The sequence below is a fragment of the Notamacropus eugenii genome, chromosome 1 (genome assembly GCF_028372415.1).
Source record: "Notamacropus eugenii isolate mMacEug1 chromosome 1, mMacEug1.pri_v2, whole genome shotgun sequence".
Taxonomy (NCBI): domain Eukaryota; kingdom Metazoa; phylum Chordata; class Mammalia; order Diprotodontia; family Macropodidae; genus Notamacropus; species Notamacropus eugenii.
This window is the reverse complement of record NC_092872.1, coordinates 366,564,690-366,576,317: the sequence shown is the minus strand read 5'-3', so window position 1 is coordinate 366,576,317 and position 11,628 is coordinate 366,564,690. Positions and strand designations below refer to the sequence as shown.

Below are 11,628 nucleotides of genomic sequence, written 5' to 3'. Positions count from 1 at the left end.
CAACTTAATTACTAGACCAGCAGTTGGTATAAAATTTCAAATTAGGAAGAGTGAGCCAACAGGAGAGAAACAGGGCTAGTTCATTTGTGAACTCACTGGTTGACTTTCTAAGACGATACTGGCAAGTGACTAACTGGAGTTGCTAATTATAAAAGACTCAGGAGTCATTATCTCCCCTTCACACCCTTAATTAGCTGCTCTTAAGAGGTTGTTTTCCTTTGTAGTAATCCTAAGGCATTTGGCCATCTTTTTTTGTACATCACTGGATACAAAAGCTTTCTACTGGGTCATTCTCTCAGCTTTGAGAGTTTTAACTCAGGGACCTGGGTTTTTTAAACAAAACCCACTGCTATGGATGGAGTCAAGTGAAATAAAATTAGCAAAATGCACCTTAAATTGCCCATGAAAAGGGGGCTACTGAGCATTTCTTCCTATCTTGACAGTTTCATTTCATGTTATAAACCACCAAAACTATAAAACAAGGAGTTTTACATATATTTTTATTTAACATGTCCACATCATTTCAGTCACTCACTATACCAAAAGGGAAATTCTGTTTAAAATAACAATAATCAAGTCAACAGGGAGAAGATGAGTAATTACTTTCACTTATCAAGTAGCAAAAGCTATTAGATTACTTTAATTTGCATGATTAAGCCACCCAAACCCCTCAGGGAATGGGTACTGGCACAGGGTACCCAACAAGAACTAGTAATTATTCTTCAACCAGCAATCAGTTCCTCTGGGTGCTGGCAGCTCCCCTTATACCCATTTCGAATCCTTCTGCCACCCAGAGGAGTTTCATGAGGGGATGGGTTTCTGGGCTTTCCTCACTGTTCTTTCACCAGACCAATGCCTTTTTGTACTTCTGGCCTCTGTAAGCTGCAGAAGGAAGCAGAGACAAACTTGACTTAAACAACTTAGCAAAACATGCCACTTCAAATTAAAATCAAGCATTTGATTCAGTGGCTACTCTGTGGCAGACATTATGCTTGGCACTAGAGATATACAGAAAAAGACAAAAGTCCTGTTCTTCCTCCAGGAGTTTCCTAACCTTTTTAGTATCAAGGATACACTGTAATCAGTGTGATGAAAGGTATTTAAATGCACAAAATAAAACCCCACAACAAAGGAAACCAATTCTATTTAAACACCATTATCACAATTTGGCAAACCTTTGTCAGGACTAAATGGATTGTTGTCCTCTATCAGTTACCTTTGGGGGGCACATTATTTTATCTTTGACTTTAAAGATTTTTATTCTAGTGTTTTAGGGGGGGAGAGTTTAATTTGTTGTTTTTCTAGGGTTTTGCACACTCAATTCACTGATCTCTCTTTTGGAAATAGTTCAGTCCAACCTCTCAGCCAGGGCCCCAAAACGCAAAATTGTAAAATACCTACCTTAGTAACCACCCAGGAGGAGCATCACAAGTCACCTGATGTCCAGATGCAGGTGCTGGTCCTGGTAGCAAAGAAAAGGGTGACTGAATCATAAGGACACAGATTTAGAGCTGTAAGGGGCCTCAGAGGTCACCCAGTCCAAACCAGGCATTTTATAATGTTAGAGAACAGTAACAAATATACATGTGTGCACCTAGACTAGGACTAACTTCATAAAGGAAGTTAATCCACTCTCAGTGGTGCAAAGCACTATCTAAAGGCAGTCAGCCTTGGCACTAAAACAGTGCCATGTGACAAGACCTTGGTGACGACAGTGCATTTCTCTCCCAGAAATGTAACACCGTCACAGGCATGGTGTTGGCCTGGACAGCTGACAATAACTGGGTAAAGCCTTAGACGCTTTAGTTGAGACACTTGTGTACCATTCTTACCTGTGCACTTCCTATGTCAGATTCCTTTCAGAAGGCTAGCCTTCCCAAATGAAGGTAACTGTTATTTTTCACCTAGCAGAATTACCTTAACGCCCATTCCTATACATAGGAAGGGATATTTACCTGAAATCCCTTGTCGAGAATGGTCTCAGGCTTCTTATGGGGGCCGCCAGCTGGCTTGATCCCTCTAAAAATGAACATAAGGAAGGAAATCATTAATTTGACCTCAGGTCTTCCTAAGTCCATTCCTTTATCACTGTGTCCAAACTCAATGCTCTTGCAGATCTAATCATGTCACAGGGCAATGAAGGCAGTGTGATGGCAGACTGGTGAGGTTATTTAGATGAGCACAGCATGAACCAGCTCCAGTGTACCATCTAGCCTTGGGCCGCTGCTCTCCCAGCAGTGTAACACTAACCCAGATACAGACAACTGGGAAGCTGCCTTACTGCTGGAATGGATTTGGGCAAGGGGATCCCATACTAATTGTGACTCCCGTGGGGTTGTATGCTTCCTGGTACACTTGCCCAAAGGACTAAGGATCACTATCAAGTGTTTCTTCTACAACGAAGAATATTCCAGAAAACTCCTGAGATGTTTCTGCGTCAGAGGAAGCACACAAAAGCTATTATTCAGGGTCTCTGCCTTGTGTGAAATAGGAGCAAGAATTCAGAACCCTACATAAGAAATAAACGATGGGTACTCCTGAATAACACTATGCCCTGACCCTCACAGGCCTTCTAAAATTTTCTGTCCCCAATCTATACTGATAAACAAATCTCTCTCTATCCCCCCTCTTAACTTCCATCTCATCAATGCTTCATTTAATGTCATGTTCATTTGCATAGAGAAGGGAGGAGGGAGCCTAGAGACCCAAGGCAGAGGACCTGATTTCATTATCAAGAACCTCAGAACCTGAAAAAGTTAAAATCAGTATTTAAGAGCCCATTTTCAAGAGCACTGGCTTTAGTAGCTAGGGAAGATCAGAGAAGGCAAAATTCTTCACCTCAAGGTCCATTCATCTTTTAAGGGGGGGTGACACACAGAGGAGTATTAATATGCCCCAAAATGCATTATGCAGAAAATGAGAGGGGGGAATGGTAAGGCTCCAGCAGCAGATAAGGTCTCAACATGTGGCCCTAATGCCAAGTTCCTAGGGCTACGACACCATCAGATTGGGGGTGGGAAGGACCCTAGAATTCCACCCGTGCTCTTGAGCGCTTAATAAGAGTCCCTGCTCTGCTTTGTGTAAAAAGGGGGGGAGGGGGGAGAATGTGAGGGCAGAGGGAGCAAGCCTGGAGACTGCGGAGCCCCCCCCCATCCCTTCGGTCTTTAGAGAGCCCGGGCCATGCAGGAAGGAACCCCTACTTTCCCCGCTGCACCCTCCTCCTCTGCCTCTCTGTCCTTCCTCCCTTTAGCCGTAGGCAGGCTTCTGGTTCCCCGTAAGGGAGCCATCACTTACCCCCACGTGGAGCGGAGCTCGGAAAGACATGACCTCACCGTCCGAGGCCACAGGAAAGAAAGACCGCAGTGAGGGCTAGGGCGCTCCGCCCCGGGTTCTACCGCAAAGGGGCGGAGCCAGCGGAGGGAGGGCCCTGAATAGGGCTCTGCAGAGGGGCGGGGCCTGAAGAGCAAGGACTCTGCAGAGGGTGGAGACTGCATCACCTCTGCAGAGGGGCGGAACCCGAGCGGGGCTCTGTGCAGGGGCGGGGCCGAACCAGGCTCTGCAGAGGGGCGGGGCCTGAAGAGCAAGGACTCCGCAGAAGGGCGGGGCCGAGCCGGGCTCTGTTCAGGGGCGGGGCCTGAAGAGCAAGGACTCCGCAAAGGGGCGGGGCCGAGCCGGGCTCTGTTCAGGGGCGGGGCCTGAAGAGCGAGGACTCCGCAGAGGGGCGGGGCCGAGCCGGGCTCTGTTCAGGGGCGCAGAGGGGCGGGGCCGAGCCGGGCTCTGTTCAGGGGCGGGGCCGAGCCGGGTTCTGCAGAGGGGCGGGGCCGAGCCAGGGGGATCCACGGTAGGTTGCTCAGCCTCAGGATAGAAAATGATATCAAAAGGGGTGGGGCGAGTCCTAGCCGTGGTGGAGGTGTGCATGTATGCATGCATGCACGCGTGAATGCGTGTGCCTGGTCCTGATAGAAGGGAAGAAGGCAAAAACCTGGACCAGGTTCCCACACCCCGGACTAGAAAAGGACATTGAAAAATAAAAGTCAAAGACTTGCGTATATTAAAATAAATCTCAAATGACACAGAGCCTTTCAGTTAGAGCCCAGACTGCAGTGTGGCCACGTGGGCAAAGAGCGTCCTCAGAAACAGGAACACCTGGGCTTAGGTTTCGCTTCTGACACGTGCCGGCTGCCTGAGGTTGGGCAAGGCAATTAAACTCTTAGGGCTCTGGACAGCGTTCTAAAACTAGAAAACTGCGGAGAAGGCGTAGACCTGTAGTGGACAGGGGGCATTTCCTCGGGTTATAAGAGTTCCCCTAGCTATGAAAGCATATATGCAGTCTTCCCACATGCTCCTCCCTCCCAGCTCCCCTGGTACATCTCCTATCTATCCAGCAAAGGATACATCTCATCCCTGTTCTTGAGTCCTGATCCTTAGCCCTTGTCGGGGTATTTTCATCTCCTTCTCCCCTTCCCTCCTTCCCCTCCTTTCTTCTTCCCCGCTGTGTCATTGTCTCAGCTGTGATTAATTAATTAATGTGATTAATGCAAATGATCTCTGAGATTTCTCTGGGAGAGTCCCTCATCCCGACACTCTATTTACTTTCTGGGAACTCAATTATCATATTTCTTTGTTTGGGTTCGTGCAACTGCTCAAAGGGAGGATCTTTCCTTCTCTAGTTATGATCACATTTATTTGGGCCTTAAAAGCTGCTTTTCTCACAAGAAGCAAGTTGTGCAAATAGAGAACTGGAGGAAAAGGACCTTAGGTATCTAGGGCTTCTTGGCCCTAAGGAGCCTGTGGATGAATTTTAGGGTGATCACGAAGTTGGATGGGAAAAAAAAATACATCTTTATTGTCAATTTCCTCAATCATCATCCTTCTTGACCTCTCTGTAACCTCTGACGCTGCCTATCACCCTCTTCTCCTTGATACTCAATAAATTCCAGTGGCTTCCTATTGTCTCCAGGAGCAAACCCAAAATGCTCTATTTGCCATTCAAACCCTTTCATAAACTAGCCCCATCCTATCTTTCCATTCTTCTTACACCTTATTCCTCAACCATATACTCTTCAATCCCGTATCAATAACAACATTTAATGAGCGTATCTCACTCAAGGTGAGAATGTGATAAGACCTTAGCCTAAAAGGGCCAGGGGGTCCCATTGCATCCTGGACCATCTTCAGCTGTCCTGATGAATATTGGGCCACCGGACCCAGATGGCTCAGGAGAAGAAAATGAGGTTGGTGACCATGCACAGCCCTCCCTCACTCAGATCAAAGTCAACTGAAAGTCATATCCTCTTGACGTCATGGTCCTCTTTGAGAAGGAAGGACAATCCAGTGACACTGGCCTCCTGGCTGTTCCACAAACAAGACGCTCAGTCTCTTGGTCCAATCATTTTCTCTGACTGTACTGTCTAGAACACTCTCCCTCTTCACCTCAAACTGCTGACTTCCTTTAAGTCTCAACTAACAACAACAACATCCCACTTTCTGCAGGAAGCCTTTCCCTGGGACCTCTTAATTGCAGCGCTTTCCCTCTTTTAATTATTTCCCATTTATCCTGCATTAGGTTGCTTTGTACATATTTGTTTGCACCGCGTCTCCTCCTTTAGACTGTAAGCTCCTTTAGGGAAGGGGCTGTCTTTTGCTTCTTATGGAATCCCCATCAATTAGCACAGTGCCTGGCACATACTAGGCTCTTAATAAATGTTAATTGATTTATTGATTCTCTCTCTAGGTTTTAATGACACTGTTACCTTAAGTATCCTATAGAAGAACTCTGTCCAGGGCCCTCTTCTTACCTCCTTCTATACTATTTCACTTAATGATCTCATCAGCTCCTAAGGACTCAATTATCCTCTCTGTGCTGATGATCTTCAAATCTGCTTGTCCAGTCCTAACCTCTCTTCTAGTTGGGGGGTGGGGAATCTTCAGCCTCAAGGTCACAGGTGGCCTGGAAAGGGCCCTAAAGGGCCACAGGTGGCCTCAAGGCAGGCTGTAGGTTTCCCACTCTTGTTCTAGGTTTTTATCTCCAGTTTGCCTCAAATTGTGTGACTTGTACATCTTAAACTCAACATGTCCAAAACTAAATCCATTCTTCCTCCTCTTCCCCCCAAACCCTCAGCTCTTCCTAAATTTCCTACTATTGTTGAAGGCACAACCATTCTCCTGGTCCCCCAGGTTTACAATCTAGAAGTTATCTTCACCTCCTTACTCTCTGATCTGCTAATCTGTTGCCAAGCCTATCATTTTGCCTTATAAGATCTCATATATGCCCTCTTCTCTCCTCTGACACTACCACTGCTCTGGTACAGGCTCTCACTACTTCAGTACCTACTTACTGCAATAACCTGCTTGCTGTTCTCCCTGCCCCAAGTCTCTCCCTATTCTAGCTCATCCTCCATTCAGAGCCAAAGTGATTTTCCCAAAGTACAGGTCTGACCTTGTCACATACCCCTGTACCCTCTCCCTAATAAATTCCAATGGCTTCTTATCACCTATAGGATCAAATAAAAATCCTCTAAAATTCAAAAATAGCCTTCTCCCCCATGCCTTTCCAATACTGTTATATCTTGACTCCCCCCACTCCTTCCACTTACACTAGATTCAGTGACTCGGTATTGGCTTCTTTGCTGTTCCTTAAAACAATCTATCTCCTGACTCCATGCATTTTCTCTGGCTCTCCTTCATACATGCTGCCTAACTTCCTTTCCCAATTTCCTTCAAATTTCAGTTAAAATTCCACCTTCTACAAGAAGCCTTTCCTGATCCACCTTAATGCTAATCCTTTTCGCTGTTGATTATTTGCAATTTATCCAGTATATATCCAATATATTTGTTTTTTCTATGTTTGCATGTGGTCTCCCCCATTAGACTATGAGCTCTTTGGGAGTAGGGGCTGTCTTTTGCCTTTCTTTGTAACCCTAACAATCAGCACAGTGACTGGCACATAGTAGATATTTAATAAATGTTTACTGACTGATTAATTCTAACTAAAATTCAGCATTCTCTCCACTTGTTTAAAAACATTATTCTGAGAAGAGGTCCATATTCCTTACTGTCACAGGGTCCATAGCATACACGAAAAATTAAGAACCCATGTTTAAGTTCAACCTTCTCATTTTACAGACCAGGAAATAGGTTCAGAGGAATCAAGTGATTTGTCCAAGGTCACACAGACAATAATTAGATTTGCAGTTTTTTACAGACATTTTCAAATTTTGTCTTTGCAACAACCCTGTGAAGTAGGTGCTATGATTATCCCCATTTTACAGTTGAGGAAACTGAGGCTTAAAAAAGATTAACTTTCAAGTCACAATGACAGTATTAACACTAATCCAGTTCAGTCAGTCAAGTATTTATTAAATGATTACTATGTGTTAGCTACTATGTTAAATACTTGGGATACAAAGTGTATGTAAGGTAAATTTTAGTGTAAGTAAGGTAGATTTTAGTGTGTATAAAGTGGATTTTTATTATTTCTAAGAGTTCAGTTTCCCAGGATCCATAGCCATAACAATCTCTTGTTCCCAGGTATTCGATATGAGTTCCCACAATTATGACTCAAAATATCCCCACTACACTTGTGCAGTTATATAAAGGTAAATAATATGAACACCCACTGCAGCTGCACAGTGTGATACAGGGATGAGGTGATGTAGACACGTGAGTCTATTGCTGGCAATACGCCTTCTTTGTCTGCTGCCCTATAAAGCAGGTGGTCATTGGTCAGTGAATGGGGAACCTTAGAGTTGAATGCACAAATGCAGTGTGTGCCTTGATCGGCCCCCATCAAGGCTTGGGGGGCATCTGTGTTTGCCTCAACTGGCTCCCACTGAGGATTGAGGGGATTTAGGAGAAGCACAAATTGTACCTGTCTCGATTGACCACATGGAGATGCAGGGGTAGCTACCCCCTCTTCTCACCGGCCCCTTTGAGAAGGGTGATTAGAGAATGCTGTAGGAGTTGTGCTCATTATCAGCAACCTCTTCAGAGAAAACTAGACTAGAATAAAGTAAGATTATTAACCCCTTCTTAGTGTCTTTCCTGTCTGACCAGATCAAGAGTGAACCTGTGCTAGCAGTCCTCCTGTGTGCTGTGTTTATCTTTCTTACACAAAGAAAGGCAAAAAACAGTCCATATCTTCAAGGAACTCACAATCTAAGGGGTAGACGGTCTAAGTAATTAGGTACATACAAGATACAGGCAAAGTAGCTGCAATGTCATCTTAGAGAAGTCTCTAGAACCTGGGAGCTAAGAAAGGGGAGGGAAAACAAGGAAGGCTTCTGCAGCAGGTGGCTTTTAAGCTGAGCCTTAAAAGGAAGTCAGGGGAACCAAATGCGAGAGGTAAGACTAAAGCATTTCAGGCAGGAAGGACAGCCAGGACAAAGAGATGAGGGATGGAGCTATGCTGTGCTGGCTTGGATTGGCTTGTTAGAGCTGATTGTTAAACTTACATTTACAACTCAAAAATCATCAAATGCTACAAATCAGCACTTTATTATTTTGTTCATTATCTAGGTTTGAGAAAATGTTAATAATGTAGATTAACTGTAAAAGTATATTGTGTGAACATTTTCCCCCCAGATCTGATTGTTAAACATTTACCAGGATATCCCTGACATACAGTATCCTGTGCCAGCAATTATCTCAATTTGTGATCAGTTCCCATGGGTTCAATTTTAATCTCTCAATTTCCAGATCTATATATCCACCCCACTCTAGTCCTATGTCATCATTTCAAACTATATATCCTATAAGTATCTCAAATGCAACCTATATGACAAAGAACCAATTATCTTTCCCCCATACCCTGCCCTCATGTTTTTTTTAAGTTTTCAGGTAACAAGTATTGCTTTTATTCTTCTGTCCCTCCCACTACCCCTCAGCTAAGCAAATTAAAAAAAAGGAAAACAAGTCCCTCTCTCTATATCTATAAAGTTCAGCAAAACAAATTCCCACATTAGCGAGGTCTGAAAATTATTTATCTCTTTCTACATTTTAAGTTCCTCATCTCTCTGGCAGGAGGTGAATGGCCTTGTTTCATCTTCATTCTATTAGTATTCAGGGTTTGTCATCAGGTTGATGAGAACTCTAAAGTCTTTAAAAAGTTTTTTGTTCTTTAAGAACTTTAAACTTTAAAGGTTATTTTCTGTAGTATTATCACCACATAAAATGTTCTCCTCCTACTTCTGCTCACTTTGTTCTACTTCAGTTCTTAAATGTCTTCCTACTTTCCTCTGAAATTGTCCATTTATTTCTTATGGCACAATAATATTCTTTTACATTCATATGCTACAATATATTTAGCCATTCATTCCCAATAGGTAGATAAACTGTACCTTCTTCCAAACTTCCCTATTACTTTCAAGTGTACTATCATTTATCCAGTCACTCAGGCTGATAAGCTTGATGTCATACTTGATATTAGCCTTTTTTTAAAAAAATTGAATTATTTTATTTGTTTTCAGTGTTTGACAATCATTTCCATATATCTTACATTTTTTTCCACTCCCTTCTCCTCATTCCCCTCTCCCTCTCCACTCCCTCCCTGAGACAGCGTGCAATCTTATATAGGTTCTACACATACATTCCTATTAAATGCATGATGCATAGAAAAATTAAAATGAATGGGAGAAACCATAAAACAAAACATAATACAAAAGAAAATGGTCTGTTTCTATCTGTGATCCAATTCCATAGTTCTTTCTCTGGATGTGGAAGGCATTTTGCCTCAAGAGTCCATTGGGAATTTTTTAAGTCCATGCATTTCAATGAAGTACTAAGTCTACCAGAAAAATTCCTCACACACAGTGGTTGTTGCTGTGTGCAAAGTTCTGGTTCTGTTCCCTTCACTCACCTATGAATATTTTTGTACATGTGGGACTTTTTCCCATTTTTATGATCTCTTGGGGATACAGTCGTAGAAGTTATATTGCTGGGTCAAAAGGGTATGCACATTTTTGTAGCCTTTTGAGCATAGTTCCAAATTGCTCTCCAGAATGGTTGGATCAGCTCACAACTCCACCAACAATGAATTAGTGTTCCAAGTCTCCCACATCTTCTCCAACATTTATCATCTTCCTGTTTTGTCATGTTAGCCAATCTGATAGGTGTGATGTGGTACCACAGAGTTGTTTTGATTTGCATCTCTCTAATCAATAGTTATTTAGAGCATTTTTTCATATGATTATAGATAGCTTTAATTTCTTCCTCTGAAAATTCACTGTTCATATCCTTTGACTATTTATCAATTGGGGAATAACTTGCATTCTTGTACATTTGACTCAGTTCTCTATGTATTTTAGAAATGAGACCTTTATAACAGACACTAACTGCAAAATTTTTTTTGGGGGGGGGTTTAAATGCTTTTTATTTTAGACAACCTACATGACATGTTTTTAAAAACAATGCCTTCACTTCAGATAAATCAAGGTTAAAAATAAATGAATAAAGATCAAGATGACATCAGTCCAAGTTTGTCCAAGTCCTGGTGTTGTGTAGATGACAAAAAGCAACAGCCAGTTATGACCACAGGTGACTCAAAGTAATCAGCTGAATTTGTTAACATTTCTCCATTTCTAAACCATCCTTAAAGAAAATCATATATGGAGTCAGACCATCCTCATGGAAGTCCAAGAGAGCCACCATGCCATCTGGATTCATGTTTTGACCTATGAAGAACTGATAGTTTTTAAAATTAGCAAGGATATGTTTGATCTGTTCTGCAGCTCCTGTCATAAAAGGTTTTACTCTATCTGGCTTGTGTTCTTCAAGTCTGCCCTTGATTGATTTCATGTAGTCTTTGATGTACTTTTTGTAGGATTCTTTTGTGAAACTAGTTTCTTGCAGATGATGGTTTATTACTATGTCAACTCCAGTGATTACAGTGGCATCAGTTCCTTCACCCTCAGGACCTTCAGCAGAGGCATTTCCACTGATGAGTGAATGAGGGAGCTGGCGGAAAAGCCAAAAATTCTTTCCCAGTTTTCTGCTTCCCTCCTATGTTAACCTTTTTCTTTTTTTTTTTTAAGGCAGTAAGGGTTAAGTGATTTACTGAGAGTCACATAGCCAATAAGCATGGACCACCTAGCTGCCCTTTGGTGTCTTCTCTTAACTTACGATCAATCTATTAACATTCAACCGATTGTCAAGTGTTGTTTCTAGTGTTACAACATATCTCCTATTTGTCCCCTCCCGTCTGCTCACACAGCCACCACTCTGGTACATGCCCTATCACTTTACCTCTGGTCTATCACATTAGGCTTCTCATCAGTCTCTGCCTCCTGTCTCCTCTAATCCACCCTCACTTAGCTGCCAAAGTGATTTTCCTAAAGAACTGGTCCAATTTTGTCACCCCCTCTCCTCAAACTCATATAAACTCAATAATCTCTAGTGGTTTCCTATTACTTTTGGAATCAAATATAAAATCCTTTGTTTGGCACTTAAAGCCCTTTATAACTTAGTCCCTTCCTGCCTTTCCAGTCTTCCTAGACTTTAACTCCCTTTCACATACTCTAAAATCCAGCTACCTTGGCCTTCTTGTTGCTCCTTGATGTGACACTCCATCTCCCAAATGTCTTTTCCTTGCTTGTCCTGTATGTCTAGAATGCTCTCCTTACCCATCTTTGT

General features: G+C 42.8%; 1 protein-coding gene, 1 non-coding gene and 1 pseudogene across 2 annotated transcripts; all 3 read right to left on the bottom strand.

Annotated features, from left to right (window-relative positions):
• Window positions 1-483: 483 nt before the first annotated feature.
• On the bottom strand, window positions 484-3,930 carry LOC140517653 (uncharacterized). The gene is made up of 5 exons (XM_072629102.1): window positions 3,734-3,930; window positions 3,295-3,678; window positions 1,956-2,019; window positions 1,402-1,462; window positions 484-882 (listed from the first exon to the last, which is right to left on the bottom strand). Exons 1-4 carry the CDS (start codon window positions 3,928-3,930, stop codon window positions 1,433-1,435), a joined length of 675 nt encoding a protein of 224 aa, XP_072485203.1. The 3' UTR covers window positions 484-882; window positions 1,402-1,432.
• On the bottom strand, window positions 1,584-1,786 carry LOC140521831 (small nucleolar RNA SNORA74). The gene has a single exon (XR_011973113.1). It is a non-coding gene; the product is annotated as a small nucleolar RNA SNORA74 (small nucleolar RNA).
• A 6,539-nt stretch (window positions 3,931-10,469) lies between the features above and the next one.
• Window positions 10,470-11,226, bottom strand: LOC140517647 (translationally-controlled tumor protein homolog pseudogene; annotated as a pseudogene).
• Between the last annotated feature and the right edge of the window lie 402 nt (window positions 11,227-11,628).

Coding starts and splice junctions, on each gene's coding strand:
- LOC140517653 (XM_072629102.1), bottom strand. CDS start 3,930: ATGCATGCATACATGCACACCTCCACCACGGCTAGGACTCGCCCCACC. Junction 2,020..3,294: donor GAGCTCCGCTCCACGTGGGG/GTAAGTGATGGC, acceptor GTTCATTTTTAG/AGGGATCAAGCCAGCTGGCG. Junction 1,463..1,955: donor TTCTCGACAAGGGATTTCAG/GTAAATATCCCT, acceptor CTTTGCTACCAG/GACCAGCACCTGCATCTGGA.